Source organism: Peromyscus californicus, unplaced genomic scaffold (genome assembly GCF_007827085.1).
Source record: "Peromyscus californicus insignis strain IS unplaced genomic scaffold, ASM782708v3 Scaffold_17__1_contigs__length_78620276, whole genome shotgun sequence".
NCBI lineage: Eukaryota > Metazoa > Chordata > Mammalia > Rodentia > Cricetidae > Peromyscus > Peromyscus californicus.
The window spans coordinates 49,473,286-49,494,774 of NW_026294469.1; the positions used below are offsets into that span (position 1 = coordinate 49,473,286).

Genomic DNA, 21,489 nt, shown 5'->3' on the forward strand with positions numbered 1-21,489 from the left:
GGGTCCTGAGAAAGTCACTATGGAATCAAGGTGGGTCCTGAGCTGAGTCTTCTCAGCAGGTCCTGCACTGGGCAGGCTAAGAAGGCTTCTCTAGGACAGCTAGCCGTCAGCGTGCTTGATGGGGACACTGACGGTGGCCGATGTGGAGGCCTTGGCTCACTGGGACCTCCCTTACCTGCTGCTCCCGGACCTGGGACGGAGGCTCAGGATGGGGACTTGAACCTACAGGGTGACGACTGGCACTATGCCAGATAAACTGAGTCCCCACTCCCACCCACCGTGGGAGGTGTCCCAGAAGAAGGAAGATTCCCAGTGTGGGAATCTGGGATTCTTAACTTGAGGGGCTGTTGGATCTGGAGGTGGTCTGAGTCAGGTCTTAATGAGACCCATTGGGCCCTGGTTTCCAGCCCCTCACCCACAGGGGGCACTTCTCCAAGTTGATATTCTCCAGGCTATGGTCCAGGGGCCGTGGAGGGAAGGACTGATTCCAGAGCCAGGTCCCCCAAGCCTAGAGCAGCCCGAGCCCAGTTGGCCTTCCCGACCTAGGCAGGAAACTTCTGTAGCCGTTAGGAGCCCCTGCTCGAGTGTTTTGGAGTCTACTCGTTTGGGCCAGACCGCGGGAACTATTAACGTCTGCTCCTGTCTCAAGACCTGTGCCTGCCAAAGCTACTCCTCCAGGGAGGGCGGATGGGCTCTGGGCTAGAGGGTGGGGTGGGGTCAAATGGAGGGGCAGGGGCAGAGGCTTTGGCTTGTCTCTGAAGAGCACACTGCCCTGCTCTTCCCCGTGCCCTTCTGTTCCTTCTACGCTCCCCCCCTCACCTGTACCTCTTCTTGGGCCCCCATCTTGTCTGTTGCAGGGAGCCATCCTCACCACTATGCTGGCCACCAGGAACTTCTCCGGTAGGTGGCGGGCTGGAGTCCCCGGTACGGGATGGACTTCCTGTACCGGTCTGCTGGATGCCATTGCACTGTTGGGTAGTCAGGTGTCCCCCAGAAGGGTTGCAGAGGATACATGATCCAGGCTCAGCTCACCTATCACAGTCGGCACGGAGAAAGGAAAGAAGAGATTAAAAGTCAGCAAACCAAGGCCTTGTTAGAGTTCAGTCTGACTTCCCAGTCCTCAGCAGCACTGGGGTTTTCAGGCCAGGCCAGCTAGAGGGGCAGACAGTTATTGTGGTCTCGTCCAACAGGAAGGGTCAGACTTTAGAGCCATAAACCAACAGGCACTTAGCTTCAGCTCAGGTTGCTTCACAACAAGCAGTGGGGTGACACTTCCCCCCCTTTTTCCAGGTGGGATGATAAAAGCTTAAGAGAGTATTCTCTGTCTCCTCCCAGGTCCCAGAACTCAAGAGAGGCAGAACCTGTCTTCAGCACAGGTCTGACCAACTCAGAGCAGGTGCTTTTATCTAGGCTGGGTTACCCAGGAGCCCAGGGCAGGAGACTCCCAGGCAGGGAGTGGCCAAGGACTTGGGCATGTAGCTCCAAACAGGAGGGAAAGGGATTATTGTCAGAGCTTAGCAACTCCTCTTGGCACAAGGGTCAGTGACGGGCCAGTGCCGCTTCAGGCCTCTCCCTAGGGAGTCCTGGGTGCTGACGGCGCAGCAGAGCAGATATAATAGTGGAAGCGACAGAGCTCACTGGAAGGGCCCTGGCACCGGGGCTGGGCCAGCACAGACAGCTGCATGTACAGACAGGCCAACTGCAGCCAGGGGTCACTTCTGAGCAGAGGGCAGGCCTGGGCCCCCTAGGAGGGTCTGCCTATATGATGGCCCAGCAGAAGGTCCAGCTTCAGAAGGGGCTGCATCCACAGTGAACTCTCCTCAGTCATGGATCTGGCCATTCCTTTCACTGAACACAGAAAGTTGAGCTACATAGAGTTTGTTTCGTTTTGTTGTTTTACAATTATAGCACCCCGGAGAATACCAGTCTCAAGCCCACAGAACAGGGGCCCATGGCTTGGTAAGCCAGGGCTGTGAGGAGAAGTGTTTTTTGTTTTTGTTTTGTTTTTATTTATTTTTACCTGACAGTGGCAGAGGAAAGCTAGAGAGATGGCTCAGCAGTTAGGAGCATTTATTGCTCTTGCATAGGACCCAAGGCTTGGTCCCCAGAATCTACATGGAGGCTCACAACTGCCTGTAACTCCAATTCTGGGGGATCTAATACTCTCTTCTGGCGTCCATGAGGTTCCGTACAGTGTGGTGCATATGCATTCATACAAACACACATAAAGAGCTAAACGAATCTTTAAAACAGAAGAAGGATTTTTGGACCTGACTTTGGTTTCCAAAAAGGAAGAGGAGAGAGAAAGAAGAAAGAAAAGACAAATTGAGGAAATAGATTTCTAACCATTAAAAATCAAAGATTTGGGGCCTGGGGAGATGGCTCCCTGGGTAAAGTGCCTGAGGGCTAGCATGAGGAACCGAGTTCAGATCCCCAGCACCCATGTGAAAAGCTAAATGTGTCAGTACCTACCTGTAATCCCAACACTGGGACACAGAGACGAGGTGAGCTGGCCACCTGGTCTAGCAGATCAGTAAACTTCAGGTTCAGAGAGAAACCCTGACTCAAAAAAACAAGGGGGAGCTGGTGGCATATGCCTTTAATTAATCCTAGCACTCATGAGGCAGAGAAGCAGGTGGATCTCTGTGAGTTTGAGGTCATTCTGGTCTACATAGAAAGTTCTAGCCAGAGCTACATAGGGAGACCCTGTCCCCCAACCCTACCCCAGAAAAGGAAGAATGTGATCAAGGGAGGTATCCAACATTAGCCACATCCACATGTGTGTACACAGACATACACACGTCAACTTTTTATACACACACACACATACACACACACACACACACACACACACACACACAAATCAAGAGATTTCACACAGAGAGAGACAGAGAGAGAGAGATTTCTGTGATCTTTTGAAAATCATTCTGGGAACTGGGGATGTATCTTAGATTGTAAAGTATTTGCCTAGCATGCATGAAGCCTTGATTTCTTATTTGTTTGGTTTTTTGTTTTTTGTTTTTTGTTTTGTTTTTTTTTTTTCAAGACAGGGATTCTCTGTGTAAACCAGGCTGGCCTTGAACTCATAGAGATCCCCTGGCCTCTGCCTCCTGAGTGCTGGGATTAAAGGTGTGAGCCACCACTGTCTGGCTGAAGCCTTGAGCTCTTCTCTAATACCAAATAAAAATCAAGGGCAGCCTGGTCTGCAGAACAAGTTCCAGAACAGCCAGGGCTACACAGAGAAACCTTGAATGGAAAAACAAAAAACCAAAACATACAAAAAGCCAGCCACCCATGTGTGTGGTGGCACATGGCTGTAATCCCAGGATTCAGAAGATAGAGGCAAGAAGATCAGAGGGTCACACGGTAAATCAAGGCCAGTCTAGGCCTATTCTGAAAAGAAAAGAAAATCAGGGTCTGGCTACATTGGACACAAACCTGTACGACAGTGGCCTGGAGCAGAGAGTCCCCAAGGTGAACACTCTCCCCTGCTGTGCATTCTGGTCCCACTTGTACAGCCTGGAGAGAGAGAGAGACTTTCAGGCATGGCACACAGAAGTGACCTCTACCCTTTGGGAGTTTTGAGGTGTCACAGATGCAGTTATAGAGGGACTGAGAGCTGGGGCATCTGTGAGCTCATCCCTTCGGACCCCTGGGGCATCGGTGTCCTGTACCCTCAACGCCCCCACCTCCATCTCCAGTTCACCCTCTTGGGACTCCCTGGAGAAGGACTAATCATAAATGTCATCGAGGGCCGACTATATATATCCTGAACGCTGTGCTAAGCACTTCATAGAACCATTGTCTCATTTAGGGCATTTTTTAAAGGTCTGAAGTGGTCAAATACCAGGCAGGGCAGAGCTGGGCATTCATGCTACCTTCCGTCTCATACCCACTGCCAGGGCTCCAGTCAGGAAATGAGGGAGGAAAAGGGAAATGCACGGTCCAAGCCTCCGTGAGAGCGGTGCCTGGGCTTTTGCCTACCACCAGGACTCAGCAGCCAGCCCTAGAGTGGGATTCCAGAGGCTGAACTTAGGTCTGTGCTGCTGAGAAGGCAGAGAAGAAGGAGTGTTCTGGCAGGCAAGGGTGGGCCCCAGCAGGGGGACATCTGCTTCTTGTCACCAGCAAAATGCAGTCTGCAGCTGTCCAGACTGAGTAGGCAGGGCTGACACATGACCTCAGCAGCAGCATGGGGCTAAAATTAGAGAGGGCCAGGGCAGGTGGGGGCCAAAGCAGCGAGCTTCCAGCCCTCAATCGGGCTGCAGGCCTCTGAGTTGGCGACCAACAGCCTTGGTGACAGGGATCCAGAGGGAATCCCCGGGCTCAAACAGCAATCTTACAGTCCCGGGACACGTTGGGACACCTCTCCCAGCCCCCAAGTCCCAGGGCTATCTATCCCTGAGACTGCTGAGAACTGGGGATCGCGGGCCCACTCTGTTGAAGAGGGAGTGGAAGGTGGAAGACCAGTGGACGGAGAGGAGGAAGAGGAAGTCTCCCGTTTGGTGGCCAAGCCAGCTCTGTTCCCAGAGAGTCCACCGGCCACTGCTCTCGGCCGGCCGCCCTGCTGCGCCCAAATGCTGCTCTTCCTCACCCTGTGGGCTCTGGTGCCCTGCCTGGTGTTGCTAACGCTCTACTTTCTCTCCTCCACAGGAGGGAAGAGTGGAGGGAACAAGAAGAACGATGGTGTGAAGGTAAGTCCCCGGGAGCCCGCAGGCCTGTCTCTGCCAGAGACCTGCTGTCAGGCCTTGGGCAAGCCCTGGCCTCGCTCACGGCGACATGTCGGATCCAGGGCCAAGCTCTCCCCAGATCGCCCAGTTTGTGCTCCGGGGCCCACCTCTCACCATGTTTCCTGGGAGCAGATTGGGCACGGCAGGTGGCCTGGGTTGCCTGGAGCCCAGTCAAGGGGCAGATCTTGAGGAAGCGTCTGGGGCTCTACGGGGCTGTGACAAGAGGGTACCAAAGGGACGGAAATGGTCACTAAGGTGACCTCATCCTGCCCAAAGTGTGAGGGGACTGGATGGGCTCTGACCTGTGCGTACACTAGTGTAGCCTGTAACCCATGGAGAATGGGCAGCTATTTTACCAGGCTTTGGGTCCCAGAAGGCCCTCTTCTCCAACAATGCCTGTCCCCTGTGCCCACCCTTGATGCCCAAGCTACCTCTCTCCACACCCTGCTGGCTGCTCTTTCCTGTTTCTTCTCACTTCTCCCTCTGCTGTCTGGGGCCTAGTCCCTTGGCTCTCTGCAGCCCCCTCCCCCTCTGCTACCTGACTGCCTCACGGCGGGGGGGGGGGGGGGTCTCATCTCTGGAGACTGCCTTATTCTGGACTCTGTACCCACCTACCCAGGACGTTAGAAGGTGTGAGGTCCTGAATGGCCGCCCAGGCCATTCGGTGTATGCTGGCGGCTGCACAGCTTCAACCAGAATGGCTATGAACTGTCTGGGACTGCATGGGGAGAGTCTGGGCTGGGTGTCAGGCCAGAATTGGGCTTTCCCCCTTTGTCCATCCCCCTTTATTCCACCTGAGGGTCTCTTAGGTGCCTCAGGTGGGATGTGGACTTGGTGATCATTTCTGAGATTTCAGCTCTGAAAACATACCAAAGAGCAAGCTTTCTCCCAAATCTAGCCATTCTCCCTTCTCATCTCGTGTGCCTGAGGGGCTGTGGCCACATGCTGTGGAACGATGCTTGGTCAGCGACAGACTTTATGTGCAATGGTGATCCTCAAAGACTACAGTGGAGCCGTGAAGTTCCTATTTATTGCCTAGTGGTTTTTCTCTTCCCTCCTCCATTTTTCCTTCACTTTCCCATTTTCAGATAGGATCTCATCATGCAACCCAAGTCAACCTTAAACTCTCCACCTGTTTGGCCTAGCCTCCAGAGGGCTGGAATTACAGGTGTACACCACTGTATCAGGCCCTCCCCATACCCAGGCATGCTTAGACTTTCTTACCATGTATTACACATGCATACTGGATTTGGCATAGTAACATGCTGTGAGGATTTGGAGCCTAGGAACACTAGAGATATCATATGCCCTCAAGTCACTGTATGATACCTGCATAGGTGGCATAATTTCTCACGATACATTTCTCAGACTATGTCCCTGGCATTAAGAAACACACGACTAGACACAATTATTTGGTTATTAGAAGAAAAAAAAAATCAAGGCTTTTCACAATGAACTCTTGGAACCCAAATATTCTGGGGAGGTTCCTCTGGCAGCAGGTGGAGTTGAGGAGGACTAGACTGGGAAGACCCAGGTCCTGGGATTCCTGCAACCTCAACAAGTTCATGCCAAAGTCATCATGGTGGGTCCATGAGAAGGGAGGGTTACTGACAGCTGGGGCTTGGCTGGTTCAAGTCCCGGGACTGTGCTTCCTTCCCTCCCTCTTCCTTGGCTGGCTGTGAGGATCAGCTGGGCTAACACATGTTGACCGTGTGAGCAGTGCTCACACGCACGAGACGTCGTTGAGTCAGGAGTACCTTTCCTGTTGCGTGTGTCAGGCTTCGTTTTGTCTTGAGAACAAAGCACGCTCAAGCGAACACTTGGAACCCTTAGACGAAAAGCTAACACGGACTTGTCATAGAGTGAACACACGTGTTGGGGTGGACTCTGGTCTGCTCTCTGAGTGTCCTTGAGCCAACTTTTGCTCTCAACTTGAAATGGGTGCTAGAGGGATATATACCACATGGGGCTGCAGGTGTAAGGTGGCTGCGGACCCTCTCTACCCACAATGTGTAGATGCTGAGTTGAGGTGCCATGGTCTGCCTGGCTCTTGGATTGGCTCTAGCAGATTGTTGAAGAGCTACTGGGTTTGGGGTCAGGAAAGGCTCATGTTGGGCCAGGGTTAGGGCTGAAACTCCAGATCCAGCTGCTCTTGGACAGAGGCAGAAGGTAGGACTTGCAGCATGATGCTTTGCTCGTTACCAGGGTGCTTTCCAGCGAGTACAACTGGACAAAATGTCCCTGCTTCCTTCAGGGCAGGACCTACCCTAAATGACTTCTTAGGGTGGCCTAGGTGTGGATGAAGAGAGACTCTACTGTTGTCCCTGGCCCAGTGTCCTCTTCTCGCACAACCTCCTTCCTTTCCTAGAAATGGAGGAGGGAAGAGTAATTTGGGTCTGGCCTGGAACTTGGGGGAACAGCTGGCTATACCTTGCTCCTCCATGGAGTGGAGAGGACAGCAGGGCTTGGGGAGGTGACAGTTACATACTCTCAAATCCTCAAGTCAGAAAGCCATGGGGTTGAATGGGGGCCTCGCTGTTCCTTCTTTCCAGGGGTTGGTCCTGGTCCTGCTACCTCTACCAGGAGAGTAGAGAGTTGTTTCCAAAGGTTGGTGAGATGGCCTCACCAGAGAGACCCCTGGGAAGTTGCATCATGCAGACACACACCCAGCTTAAGGAGGGGGGGAGCGAAATCTGTGCTCTTTCTACAATTGTGTGCTGAGAGACAAACGGATCTATGTGGAGCTTAATGGAGAGGCTAAGGGCCTGTTCTGTCACCAAGGGAAGGGCTGCTGGGCCTGAGTGACAGGAGCTTCTTGGGCCTTTACGGGCTCTTCAGGGCTGAGATTGACAAAATACTGCCGTTCTGCAACCCTTGCCGACCTTAGAACCAGCTTCCGTTGGCGGTTCTAAGAGAGACGACTCTACTTTTGCTGACGAACCCCTCTCAATCCAACTCTCAAGTGCTGGTCAAGATGGTGGTCACCTCATTGGTGCTTCTAGGAGATAGAATCTCTGTCCTCCAGAAGCAGTGCCCAGCCCTGGCCTCCTTTAGGCCTCGGTTTCCACAGGAGTCCACTGCTCCCACCCCTCACCTCACTCACTGCCCTGTTGGTGTCGCATCCGTGACGTCGTCCCCCCCCCCCATGTCCCATCCTGTCACTGTACGTCCGAATCTGATACAGTCTCTGCTCTGTGTCTCCTCTTCATGTTCCACCTGGAACCTTCTGGCCCATGTGGGCCTCCTCGGGTTTCTGCTGACAGCTGAGCTCTATGGGCCTGTCCCCCTTCCTCACATACTGTCTGTGGCCAAGCTGCAGCCATGGAGGGAGGCCAGCATAGAGGCGAGGAGAGGAGAGGAGAGGAGAGGAGAGGAGAGGAGAGGAGAGGAGAGGAGAGGAGAGAGCAGTTGCAGTGTTTTGCAATGAAGCCACACTACCCAGCCACCTAAGAAGGTGGGCATTCATGCCTCCTGAATACATGAGATCGAAATTTCCAGCAAGGTATATTGCCTAGTGTGTGGAGGCCCTTAAAAGGCACACATTTAGGCCCTAGCATACAGATGCTTACTGGATTATAAAAACAGGAAGCCCCAAATCTAACCTGAGTCTCTCAAGGCCTATCCAGTGTGTATTGTAGCACAGGCCTACACTGGAGAGGCCGTAAGTCTCTCCTTCACTTTCTTCGTGGGCTGATAGGCAAGGGGCTCCTGGCTCTCCAGCAGGGAGGTAAGCTAGCACGAGCCTTTGAGGAGTCTGTTTGGAATCCTGGACAGAAGGAAGAGCCTTACCCTCAGCCCCTGTGTTTCCCTTAGCATAGCTGTTGACTTCTGAGAGAGCCTGTGAAGACCACCATCCCTCTTAGGGCCCCATCTGTCTTCTCTGGACTTAAGTGTCACTCAGGACCTGTATTACTCTATGAGTAAGTCTTCAGGATGCCTGGCTCTGAGAACTGAGTGAAGGAGAAGCAGACCCCCTTGTCCCCACCTCTTCCCTGGACCCCAAAGCTAACACATGGCTGGTGCAGCCCACAAAGACTGGATTAGGCCAACCGGCAGAACCGCTAGACTCAGGTTCCAGACTTCTGCCTGCGCCTCAGTTTCCCTGTCAGCATACGGGAGCTGAATAACACAGTCGCTGAGAAGCTGTGAACACAGACGGGATGATCGCAAAGGTATCCCCAGGGTCACCTGAGAATATTCTTGAGAGTGGACGTGACCAGTCCCACCAAGACTTAATCAAAGTCCTTCGAGAGGACCCGCTTTTGTATAGGACTCAGTGACAGAGAACTTGCTGGTATACCTAAGGCCTTAGGCTTCAGAAAGAACAAAAAATTGAAAGGCAAGCTTCCCAGTGACAAGATGTTAGAGAGTGGGGTCTGCTTAAGCAGACATGCATGGAGAGTCTGGGGCTCATGTCCAGGTCTGAGCACCCTACTGTCCCCTAAAATGAACAGACAGCCAGCATCTAAGAGCCAAGACTAACTTCCCTGTCAGAGTGAGGGATAGTAGAAAGCCCTAGTTGAAGGCAGACTTGGCCTCAGATGTTAGATTTATAGAACCAGGTCCAGGCGTTGGAGGACCCAGAATTTGCCAGTCCCCATGTTGCTGATCAGAAAGGACCACAGAGGATGGCCCTGAGGCCATCCTCCTTCCTAACCTCCCTGCTCTTTTCATGCGGTGTCTTTTCCTGTCCCATCTCTTCTCCTTGTTTTTCCAGAAAAGAAAGTCCAGTTCCAGCGTTCAGTTAATGGTGAGTGTCCGCCGTCTCCCAAACACCGGTAAATGCTGGGCCTCAGACCCTCGCTCCCTCGCTCCTGCCTCCCTCCTGCAGGCTGCACAGGAACCCGGGGGCGGGGAGAGTGTGCTCAGGGCATGCGTGGTACGTGTGCATTGTGTGACAATACGTGTGTGTTTTGTGTGTGTGTGTGTGTGTGCGTGTGTGTGTGTTGTTTGCGTGTTTCTGTTGACACCTCCAATTCCATGGCCCAGACCAGCAGGCCAACAGCAGATCCAAGGCCTTCCTCCAATCCAAAGGTGGATTTGAACCAAGTCCAGCCCTTGGCTTCTTGCTTCTCCCACGCCCTCTGCTCATCTCAGGGCTTGGTTTGTACCGTTTGCTGCTAGGGTGGGGCTTGCTTTGGCCAGAGAAGCAAGCATCATGGGGGCTCCTTGAGCTTGTGCGGGCCACTTCAGCAGAGGAACCACAGCCCTGCCTCTGTCAAGAGTGCCAGGGGTGGCACGGTGGCCCACGTCCCTCTTCTTCTGGTTCCACGACTGTCTCGGTTGCGCGGTTTTTCTCCCCTCTGAAAAGCCCACCCTCTCTCACCCCGGGCCTGCCTCTCTCTCTCTCTCTTCTTTTCCTGCCGGTGTGTGCATTCCTCCCCCATTCTGTGGCTCCCACAGTGTCTTTCTGCTCTTCTGTACCCTTTCTTTGCCTCCTGAGCAGAAAGGACCTAGGAAGCCCCTCTCAGCACCCCCCCCCGCCCCCCGAGAGGCCAGGGATCTCCTTGCAGGTACTGCTTCATAGGAGCCCTGCCTCAGCCACCTGCTTAGCTGGGTCCCCTCAGGCTGGAGGGTCTGGCAGGGTTTGTCTAAAGCATCTGGACCACAGAGCCTGGGAAGCCACAGAGCCCAGCGCATCACCAGGCAGCCAGGTCGCCAAGCTGACCCAGCCCCTCCCGTCGCCAGGCCCTCATCACCGGCCCCCTCTTCTCTTTGGCAGGAGTCTTCCGAGAGCACCAACACCACCATCGAGGATGAAGACACCAAAGGTAGGGAGGCCTGGCCTGCTGAGCAGACCCTCACTGTTGTACCCACCGCCACAGCCTGGATTTTTCGGCTTCTGATAAGCAGGACATACTGTGGGCGTGGCTTCCCCGGACAGTGCCCAGCTCTGGAGGGGCAGGGTGGGGCGTGTACATACTTTAGCTTATGAATTTATCTCACCACCTATCAGAGGAAAAAAAATTAACATTGAAGCCATAGATACATTGGAACAGCGTAACTTTTCCTTTGGAAATAAGTCATTTTATTTATTGATTTTTTTTGACTGGCTTCATTTTTTAAACACGAAGCAATGTGGATAAAGGAACAGAGAACAAAAATCCAGAAAGTTCAGTCAGCTGGAACCCGTGAAGTCAGAACCAAAGACCAGCAAAACTAAAAATGCAAGGGTTTTCTAGCTCACCATGTATTGCTTTCAGAAGCCAGCTGGGGTGGCACATCTGTAGTCCCAGTGCATGAGCAGCCAGCAGAAGAGGCATGCGCTGAGGCCAGCATGCCAGAACCTGGGCTCCCAATAAAACCTATCAGATGGATAAGGGAGCAAAGAGCCCCGTGTGAACACGGGTCTTGAGAAAGGAAATAGCAGGAGCCGTCTTTGGTTCACGGACACTTGCTAAACCCAGGGCTCCATCTGGACCAATATGTGGATGTGTCCAACCTGCGGCCTGCACGCCACTTGTGGCCAAGGATAGCCATGAACACGGCCCAACACAAAATCACAAACGTACTTAAAACACGACATCTTGAAAAGATTGATTTATTTTAATTTTATGTGTGTTGGGGACACGTGTAAGTGTACTAAGTGCATGTCTGGTGTCCTCGGAGGCCAGAGAGGACCCTGGACTCTCTGAAAATGGAGTTATGGGTGGTTGTAAGCAGCCATATGGGTTCTGGGAACTGATCCTGGGTCTTCAGACAGTTCTCTTAACTGCCGAACCATCCCTCCAGCCCTAAAACGTGACTGGTTTTGTGTGTGTGTGTGTGTGTGTGTGTGTGTGTGTGTGTGTGTGTGTGTTGTTTTGCAATTTATTTTTAACTTTTGTGACTGTATTGCATAGATCTTGTTCATGAACACTGCAGGTGATAACATTATTTCACAGTGTGAAAAGAGCAGACCTAGAGCTGTGGTTCTCAACCTTTCTAATGCTGCTGCGACCCTCAAATGCAGTTCCTCATGTTTTGGTGACCCCCACCCCCCTAAGCATAAAATTATTTCATTGATACTTTATAACTGTAGTTTTGCTACTGTTATGAATCATAAGGTAAATATCTGATGTGCCAGATAGCCAATATGGGACCTGTAGTAGGGTTGCAACCCACAGGTTGAGAACCTGGATGCTTTCCACGGTCTCACAACTTACCCTTCCATGAACCCTCCTCTCCAGCCAAGAGTACAGGATGGAAAATTTGGGGAAATGTGACTCAAGGTGGGGTCGGGATCCAAACCCAGGCATTTGCATCTGGACCCTGGCGAGCAGTGTACTGGGAGGCCTTGGAAAGGTATTCTGGGAAGGAGCCATGTGCTGATTCTGCACAGGAAACACAGATCCTTGATGGTTCCGCCTGCACCAGCTCTCTACCTCTCCCATTTCCCAAGTCAGGAAAAGTAGAGCACTCAGCCAGTGGTCTGCAGGCTGGGGGAGGAGCTAGAGATGCCCTGCAGGGAGGGGTTGTTGAAGTCTGGAAAAGCGTTGCTGGCCTGGAGGAATCTCAGTTGTGCTAGTTGAGGCAACATTTTTTAGGGGTGTAGATATTTTGCTGCGAAAAAATATACAGTGGGGATAGGGTTGATGACAGAGCCCTGGGTTTGATCCCAACACTGGGAAAAAAAAAAAAAAAGAGATTGTGTTTATATGACAAGCATTTTATAATGTCCCAATGTGGCGTGGGGTGCAGTGAAGGCTTCCAGGCAGTTTTCACAAAGTATGGTGGCCTTCTGATCCTGCAGGGACCTGGGAGAAAGTCTGTCTGTCCACGTGCCTTTCTGGTCATTTCCAAATTGGTCGGGGAAGCAGTCTGGGGCCAGTAGATTGGTGTCCCGTGGTGGCTCCATGGACAACCTGGCAAGTGCATTCATTCGGCCCTGTGAGTCTGTCCGGAGCACATGCCCAGCCCGACCCTAGGTCATAGGTCTCTGGTCAAGCTAAGCCGCTTCTTAGACATTCACCATATGGGAGACTCTCGGCCCTCAGTGTGAAGAGACGGGCTCTGGGATTCTGAGACGACTCGATCTTATTCCTGGCCTTAGGGTAGATAGAAACCATGAAGGTGATTTGGCTCTGTACTCCATTGGCTGGGTGACCTTTGACAACTTACTCAACCTCTCTGAGTCTCAGTTTCCTTAATAATAATCAGGTTATGATAATAGTACCAACTTCTGATATTTCTGTGCAGATGAAATGGCAGCTGCATGTACAGTACACGCACAGCATTTGGCATGTGTGATTGTTTAAAAAAAATAAATCTTCATTTCTTGTTTTTTTTTTTTTTAAACTGGAATTCCTTGGTTGAGTGACAGGAAGCCCCATGACATTTTCTTGGAGTGTCAATTTGATTCAAAGACTATTTTAAGACAAATATTTATATGTTAAACAGACAGAATATTTGGAATAGAATACAAAATGTGTATGCACTGGTAATGTAAAATAGGAGCTGTCAGTGATCTATTCCACCTGGATGGTGACTTTGGGCTGTGCCGTGAGGCTTCACATTTGCCAACAGCCTCCTCCGCTGTGAGGGAGCCCGGGAACAATTTGTCTCGGATTTTAATTTACTTCTTCCCCTTTTTATAGAGGGAGGAGAGGCCCACATGGGTTACGGTATTAGTTATTTTTCCTGTTACCGTGGCAAAATAGTCTGTCAAAAGCAATTTAAGGAAGTGTTTGTTTTGGCTCCTAGTTGGAGGGCGCCATCCATTGTGGTAGGCAGTCATGGCTGTGGGAACATAAGGCAGCCGGGGATGATGAATTTGCAGTCAGGAACCAATAGTCGGGAAGCAGAAGCAGATGCCTGTGCTCAGCTCACCTTTTCCTTTCCAGTCAGTTCAGGGCCCCAGGCTGTGAGATGATGCCACTCACCTTCAGGGTGAGCCTTCCCTCTTCAGGTGAACCTTTGTGGAAGTGCCTTCGGAGACACACTCAAGGGTGTGTTTCTGTGGTAATTTTAAATCCTGTCCATTTAACGACCAAGATTAACCATCATGGTTACTAGCTGAAGATCCCTGCTCCAGCTTCCTCTCTTCATGCACAAACGGCCCAATGAATGGCTCAATGTTCTGAAAGCCCCCTCCTGTGAGAGCAGAGAAAAGCCCTTATACCCAGCGCGCCCCGCCCCCACAGTTCATAGGAAGTTCTGGGAGTACCACACTGTTTTCTGGCATGAACCAGTTAACCCTTCTTACCAAGTGAGGATAGTAGTCAGCTTGGTCAACTCCGACCCAGCGTTCCAGTTCACTGGAAATGGTATTCGTCAGAACAGCATCCCTGGAGAGAAGGAAGGGGCGGGCGACAGTTGCTCTGAGCACCTCTGGCTTTATGCAGGGCCCTGCTCTCTGAGCTGTACCAGGCAGGCTCTGCTAGGCGTCCTTCCCATGCATACCCTTGCCTCTGCATGAAACCTGGTCTCTCTCCAAGCTAAAGAGCTTCCCTAGAAACTGGGTAGACACCAGGACGTACTAGTCAGAAGTGCAGGCCCCAGCTGAGCCTCAGTGTGCTGTGTTGTGAACTTAAGAGAGTTTTTGTTTTGTTTTCGTTTTTTTGAGACAGGGTTTCTCTGTATAGCCCTGGCTGTCTTGGAACTCCCTCTGTAGATCAGGCTGGCCTCCAACTCAGAGATACGCCTGCCTCTGCCTCCAGAGTGCTGCGATTAAAGGAGTGTGCCACCGCCGCCTGGCCAAGAGATTTCCTTAATCTCTCTGGGGCCTTAGTTGTCTTGTCCGTAGAGGAATATTCCAGATCATCTGGGTGAGGAGACTAGCCAGCGCGGTCTGCAGTGAACAGCTGGAAGACTGCTTGTAAAGCAAGAGGAGGTACTAGAGAGCCCTGGGAAGGACCCTGTTAGAATGGCCTTCAGATCCACAAGCACCAGGAGCCAGCCAGGTCTTCAGTCCCAGAGAACAAAGCTAGGGAGAGTCTTGCTCTAGTAGCTTTGACTCTTGGAAAGCTCGGTGTCCTTGTCCCGGTGTCTGAAGGCACAGCCAAGCCAGGCTTCACCTAGCAGTGAACTCATGGAGGCAAAATGTTCAGTGTGACTCCAGACCTAATACTGTACCATCTGAGACCGTGTGTCGCAGCTTCGGGAGCTTTGGGGACAGATGCAAACTTGCAGTGGATCTGGAAACCACATTCCTGAGAGGAGACAGGTCAGGGAAGGGCAGAAACTGGGGAACAGGGGCTCCCTTGGGGGCTCCAGGAAGCAGAAAGAAGAGCTCCGACATGTAGTCTAGAGGCCGACTTCAGCCCGGAAGTCCCCAAGCCCACGAGGTACATACACACAGTCAGGTACATACATATTTGTCTAACAGTGATGGCTGCTGCAGCCCATAACTCCGGTAGGACTGTGGCCTATGACTCAGACCTGCAGGAAGCACGCAGCCCGTCTGGAGCCTTGAGGCAGGGCTTGGACAAGTTTCTGCTTCCTGGTTTGCAGATGGCAGGTGTGACAGCTGTCTCTCGGTGAGCGCCAGGCCTTGCTCTGAATGCTTCAGTTCAGACACTATCACTCAAATGATGGCTGCATTGATATTGGGTGCTTGGGACACAGGTGCTCCCAGGTAGGGCTGCATGTGATTGCTCTTTCTACCACGTCTCAGAATAACCCTAAAATGTAGGTACTTTTGCTATCTCCATTATCCATATGGAGAAACTGAGGTCTACAGTCGTCTCTTAGAGCTATGAGGAGACAGAACAAGAATCTAAGCCTAGAGATCTTGACCCTAAAGCCTAGGGCCTGGACCACTTTGCCACATTCCTTGTGAAGGCAGCAAGAAGCAGCCCACAGGAGGAAGAAGATGAAGGAGATGAAGGAAAGATATGCTGGAGGGTCCCAGGGCATGAGCAAGGGCTCTGGCTCAGCTTCCACAGCCTGTCAGGAGCACGTGGGTTTGCTCTTCATTGTCCCCCCTGAGCCCATGGGGAGTGACTAGTCTGTAGTCCCTGCTGGTTAAGTCCACTTGTCCCATGACCTGTCTCTGCTTTTGAGAAGAATAGCATGGCTGACCAGGAGTCCAGGTTCCAAAGCTTCTAAGAACAGGTGTACAGGTAGCTTGGGCAATTCCAGAGGCAGGGCAAAGGTGACAGCCTAGGCTGTAGTTGGGAGCCATCTGCTCATTCATTCATTCATTCATTCATTCATTCTCTCCATATATGTATGTTGGGTACAACTTCTGCCCTGGTGGGCCCCTGAAAAAAAAGGAATGAATGACATTCAGGCTCTGATAGACATTCCAACCGGTCAGGGCAAGCTGGCTGATCAGGAGCATCGTGGTGGCTACATTGCTGGAACATTGTTCTCTCTGCCAAGCACACACTACATGCCAAGGGCTGTGCCAGTTACAGATGTGGGGAGAGTTCAGTTGTGGTGGGGAGGTGAAGCTCTGGAACTCCACAGGCTAAGTCCCTGGCCACAGCAGTGCATACCCACTTGTTTAGTCCGTACTGTAGCCGGTAGGGTCAGGCCAGTTCCAGGTTTGCTAGGAAGCCTAGTCCCCATCTCCATGAGCTGGCACTGAGTTTAGAGATATGTAGTGAGTGCCAAGCAGCTGTGAGGGGTTAGTGTTCTGAAGACATGGGGTGTGAACATGTGGGCCGAAGCACCAGGATCCCCTAGAAAAAGCTCTGGGCCGTGAGCCAGACTGCACACCATGTTCCATGTCCTTGGGCAAGCTGCGACCCTCGCTGGGACTCAATTTCCTCAGGAGCCCAGAAAGGAGTTTGGCTTTCAGGCCTGCAGTAATTCTTCCAGCCTGGATGCCCTCAGAGTCCATTTCCCCCGGGTCTGAGGTGAGTGCCTGAGGCGGCGTAGGCAGCTGGCAAGAAAAAGGGCAAATCAGAGACTCAGTCAGTCTTGGTTCCGAGGCTGGGGGATGCTGAGACCCACTGAACCCACTTCCTGGGCAGTGTGACCTCTGCCTCACCATGGAGTGGCCTGGTTTGGGGGAGAATTGCATCTGAGGAAAGGAGGAAAAGGGGGTCTTGCCCTGGACTAACTAGGGTAGGGTCTGTCCAGCTCCGCTGGGGCCCAGGATGCTGCAGATTCCTTCATTATTGAGGGTCAGTCATCTCCTGTGCTGCCCACCTGCCGGGGGTCTGGGAGGAGCAGGCAAGGCAAGCTGAAGTGTGGGCCATGGCTGTGCTTACCATAAGCACCTGCTATGGGCCGGGCTTGGGGACACTGCTTCGTGCTCACCACATTGTCCCACCCTCAGACCAGCTCTGGGAGGAGGACACTTTTCTCTCCACCTGACAAGACTGTCAGTCCTGTGGTCCTCAGCCCCCACAGCCCATGAGGGCCCCAGTTGGGTTTTAGATGAAGAGCTCTCCGGAACTGAAACCTGAGTTCTTGGTGCTACCGGCTAGAACGAGTGAATCTCTTTCCACAGGTGGGGATGCCGAGGGTCAGGCCATCGCACGTCTAATAAGGGGCCTGGCATTTAACTCTCTACCAGAAAATCAGCTTCCTGTTTTTCCACGGAAGACAGGGGAAAGCAGTTGACCCTAGAAGTTTCTAGGCAACTCGGCCCGAATCTTACAGCCACTCAAATTGAGCGAAAACTACCCAGACAACACGAGGGATGAGTGACCTCAAAGACTTTCCTTTGTGACCCCAAGTTTGCCTGTGGGGGACCCCTGGTTTGTGACTGCCAGTAATCAGGCCACGTGTAGCATTGTTTCGATTCACGGGGCAAATCAAAAGATGGCTGTTTTGGAGTCAAAACCCGGCTTCAAACAAGACCCGGAGTCTGGACGTCCTCCGTGGTGTTTGGAAGTCAAGGCTGGCAGCCCAGGCAATACCCTCGGCCTTTTGTAGCTCAGGGAACGACATTCCCCCCACTTTCAGCCTCGGTCTCTTGTGGGAAATGGGGCTCATGGTCTCTCTCTCCCAGGTTGAGTGAGATCATCTGTACACAATGTCAGGTCGCCACAGAGCCTGCCTGGCACGTGCCGCCGGGGACTCGGAAGCTGGTACTTGGCCCTCGTGACTGTCGCTGTTGTTATTACTTGTGTCCTCTCCTACCTTACAGTGCGCAAACAGGAAATTATCAAAGTGACAGAGCAGCTGATTGAAGCCATAAGCAATGGAGATTTTGAGTCCTACACGTGAGTCAGCCAGGCTCCTTCTGCATGCTCTGCCTGGATGGGGGTTCTGGGGGGGGGGGGGGTGCTAACCGTGGGTTACTGAGCCGACTCACTCTCTGCATGGGCTGCGAATGAGATGGAGCTCCGTCCTTTCTGGTCTGCACCTGGCGCTCGTGACACTACCTGTTCCTCTTCTTGCCGGTCTGGTCCCAGGAGGAGCTCCAGTAAAGCTGCTTTTGTTTTCCTGCCCCAAAAGAAAAGTGGTCGGTGCCCTAACATGGGAAGAAGGGAATGGAGGCAGGCCCTTCTCCATCCTGCCCAGTGGGTCCATTCCCTGGATCTCCACAGGTCTTTGACTTCAGTTGAGCAGGAATAAGCAGGGACCCCAAGGGTGTGCACCATCAATGAGCAAGAGTGAGCAAAATGAACCTTAAACCCTCTGGGGAATGAGGCACACAGTCTGAAACAGAATATCCTCTGCTCACACACCTGCTCCAGCCCTTGGATAGGCGACTGTGTGCATAAACTGGGCTCCAGCGCCCTCTAGTGGTCACTACACATTTGCTGGTCTTTCTGCCTGGCCCAGAGAGAATAGGTGTTCTGGGTGTAGGCGTTGGCATTTTGCCCAGGGCCGATGGGGTCTGGACCTGGCAACCCCACACCTGCTTTTTGGTGGGCAAAAGCTTCCAGCCAAGACAGAGTGACCCTTGCCTGTGGGGTTAATGTGAGGTGGGAACAGCCTGGCTGGCGTGATCTCAGTTCACCGGAAGCTGCAATGTGCATTTTAACCATGGGAACTAAATTCAGTCATTGGAAAGTCACTGGCTGTCTCTGGAGGAACAAGGTACTCGAGAGGCATATGTGAAGCCCAGGGTCCTTGTACACGCACTTGCATGTGTACAAATTAAGTATATGTTCAAGGAATGCGAACAGGTGTGTGTGCCAGAGTGTAGCAGGGTGTTACATCAAGGCACGGAAGCAGACTCAGTCACTAGTCTTTTGGGTAGTTCTAGAGATGCTAAGTCAGGATGTATCAGGTCAGTGACTCTGAAAAACCACAGCCAGGGAACAAAGAGCTAGTGAAGTGGCCTTTCTGGGTGTCATGGGAAAACTTTCCCCCTCTGTAATGTTACAGGCTGTGATATCGGCCCACTCTAGGCTTTGAAACTTGCCTTAAGGCCTGGGGTGCCCTGGAATTGTAGCCTGCCATGCTCCTGAATTAGCTCCTTCATCTCCCCGAGTCTCAGTTTCTACGTATGTACGATAGACTTGGAGCAGATAGCCTTCAAGTCCTTCATGGATGCAGAGGACCCAGACACCCCCTTAATGAAGTTCTGCCGCAGGGCTGCACTTGAGGTAACCTCCAAGCTTTGTCCATCCCAGGCAAGGCCAGGCCTGATGTCCTCTTCTGAGATTCCCAGTTCTAAAGTGGACAGGAAGCTTAGCCTGTGCAGGGGCATTTCCTGACCCTAGCTTCTTTGCTATGGTCGCAGGGGTTTATGTTGTGCCTCAAAAGATCCTCCAGGTGTGTAAATGGCTCCCCATGTGTGTCTTGCCCCTGCCTAGCAGTCACGCCAAAAGACTGACAGCAGGAAGGGACCGTCAGCTGAAAACACACAGCTTCCTTTTGCTGGGGGCCCGCCCTGCCACATTCTCTGCTTCCTCTTTGATATCGTCTTAAAATTGTATTATTTTATGTGTATGGGCATTTTGCCTGCATGTATGTCTAGGTACCACATACCACATACGTCTGGTACCCGTAGAGGCCAGAAAAGGACCTGGAGTCACAGATGATGTGAGCTACCGTCGAGCCCAGGTCCTCTGGAAGAACAACCAGTGCTTTTAACCACTGAGCCATCACTCCAGCCTCAGGGACATCATCTTCTTTAAGGCTCTTTTTCCTCATTTACAGCAGAGGAAACAGTCAGGGTGTTCCAGCCATAGGGTCCATTTTGTCCAAATTAGTAAAATGCACCTCCTCCATGTACACACCTAACTTGGGGAGCTGAGGTCAGTTTATGTAAAGGAAAAGGCACCTCACTCCTTCACCCCAAGAGACAAGTTAGGAAAAGCCACTTTGGGTCACTGCCTGGGAATGGGGTACAGTGTGGAGAATAAGGAGCAGGCTGTACAGCATAATGCCTCACCCCCTCCTGGTACTCGCTCCCAGAGGGAAACGCACATGCTGGGGACCTTGTCATCAGTAAGTGGTAGAACCGAGACCTGAACTCGGGCTGCCTGGATGTAGCTGGCACCCACCTGTCCTGCTCCACGGTGTGCAAACTCCTCCTTTGTTGACCCCCTCGAGGAAGGTGTGGTCATTCCCATTCTCCAGCTCACCCTCCGAGGGGGCGACGAGAAGTCGTCTTCTCAGGCCCCTCTTTCCTCTGGCTTCCTTCCTCCAGGAAGATGTGTGACCCTGGAATGACAGCCTTCGAACCTGAGGCCCTGGGGAACCTGGTCGAGGGCCTGGACTTTCATCGATTCTATTTTGAAAACCGTGAGCAATCCCTTCTCTCTGGGGTGCCTGTTGTCTGCTCTCCTTCCATGTCCTGCTGGATGGCACAGCAGGGTGACGGGCAGGGCCTCAGGGGCGGCTCAGGAGCCAGAGAAGAGGAAGATCCCATGTGAACAGGGGTTGGTACCTTCTTGGTTCCCTCTCCATTGATTGCCAGCTGGACTACCAGCTGTCCTTCCTGTGGCTGAGGCCGGGGTGAGGCCAGGGTGGGTCCCCAAAGACCAAAGACACATATGATAAACCTCCCTAGCCCCTTCCTGCCTTCTAGCCTGGGAGAGTTATGTGGAGGGTCTTTGTTCCCGTTTATAGACAGGGAGCCTTTACCAACTCACACCACAAGCTACAGTCATCTGGAGGCTTGGGGCCATCCCAGATGCTCAGTGGCTGACACAATGGCTCCTGGGTTAGGATGCATATGACCTTATTGGTAGGGAGGAGCAGAGATTTCACACTGCTGTGTCCTGCCTGTTTGTCCAGGTCTCTGTCCTGCATGTCTGTCCTTCCTGGACCTCTCCTCTGCAGGAGAGGTCTCAGAAGCTTGCAACCAGGGTGGGCAGGGTGCTGAGCCTGGGCCTGAGCCAGTGAGCTTCCTGCTTGTCTGTGTCTTACCCAGGCCAGGGGTCAGACAGGGACCGAGCCAAGGTTAGGATATGGAGGATGGACCTCAGGGGTGGTATAGTGAGCCTACCTCCAAACGACAGGTACAGACCACACGCATGCATGCTTTCTGGTATTTTTAGGCACCCCAGATAGCATTGACTCAAATAGCAAGAAAGCCCTCCTCATGGAGTGCTCAGGCAGAGAAAGACCCAGCTCACACCTCTCTGACAGTTCCCAATTTCCCTCTTTCCCCCGCCCCCCAAAGGGCAGCAAGGGCTCAGATGCCTTGCAGGCAAGAATGTGGGGCAAGAATGATCTAACTATTTTCCCTTCACTGAACTTTCTTGTTTACTCTGTGCAGTCAATTGTCCACTAATGATAATGCTGCAAAGTTTTATTGAAAATAATCACATTAGGGCTGGAGAGATGGCTCAGAGCTTAGGAGTGTGTAGTGGCTCTTGCAGAGGATCTGAGTTCGGTTCCCAGCTCCCATGTCATGTCATAACTGGCTATAATTCCAGCTCCAGATGATCCGACACCCTCTTCTGGCTTCCATGGGCCATTG

General features: G+C 52.4%; 1 protein-coding gene across 2 annotated transcripts in view; it reads left to right on the top strand.

Annotated features, from left to right (window-relative positions):
- The window catches only part of LOC128112867 (calcium/calmodulin-dependent protein kinase type II subunit alpha), a 34,821-nt gene that overhangs the window by 8,391 nt on the left and 4,941 nt on the right, over window positions 1-21,489 (top strand). Inside the window, exons 9-14 of one of the 2 annotated variants that reach the window (XM_052742255.1) lie at window positions 858-900; window positions 4,651-4,691; window positions 9,445-9,477; window positions 10,450-10,498; window positions 17,752-17,827; window positions 20,212-20,306. In XM_052742255.1, coding sequence (XP_052598215.1) covers window positions 858-900; window positions 4,651-4,691; window positions 9,445-9,477; window positions 10,450-10,498; window positions 17,752-17,827; window positions 20,212-20,306 — 337 coding nt within the window. The remainder of the gene's footprint in view (window positions 1-857; window positions 901-4,650; window positions 4,692-9,444; window positions 9,478-10,449; window positions 10,499-17,751; window positions 17,828-20,211; window positions 20,307-21,489) is intronic. The other variant, XM_052742256.1, reaches the window with a different exon arrangement.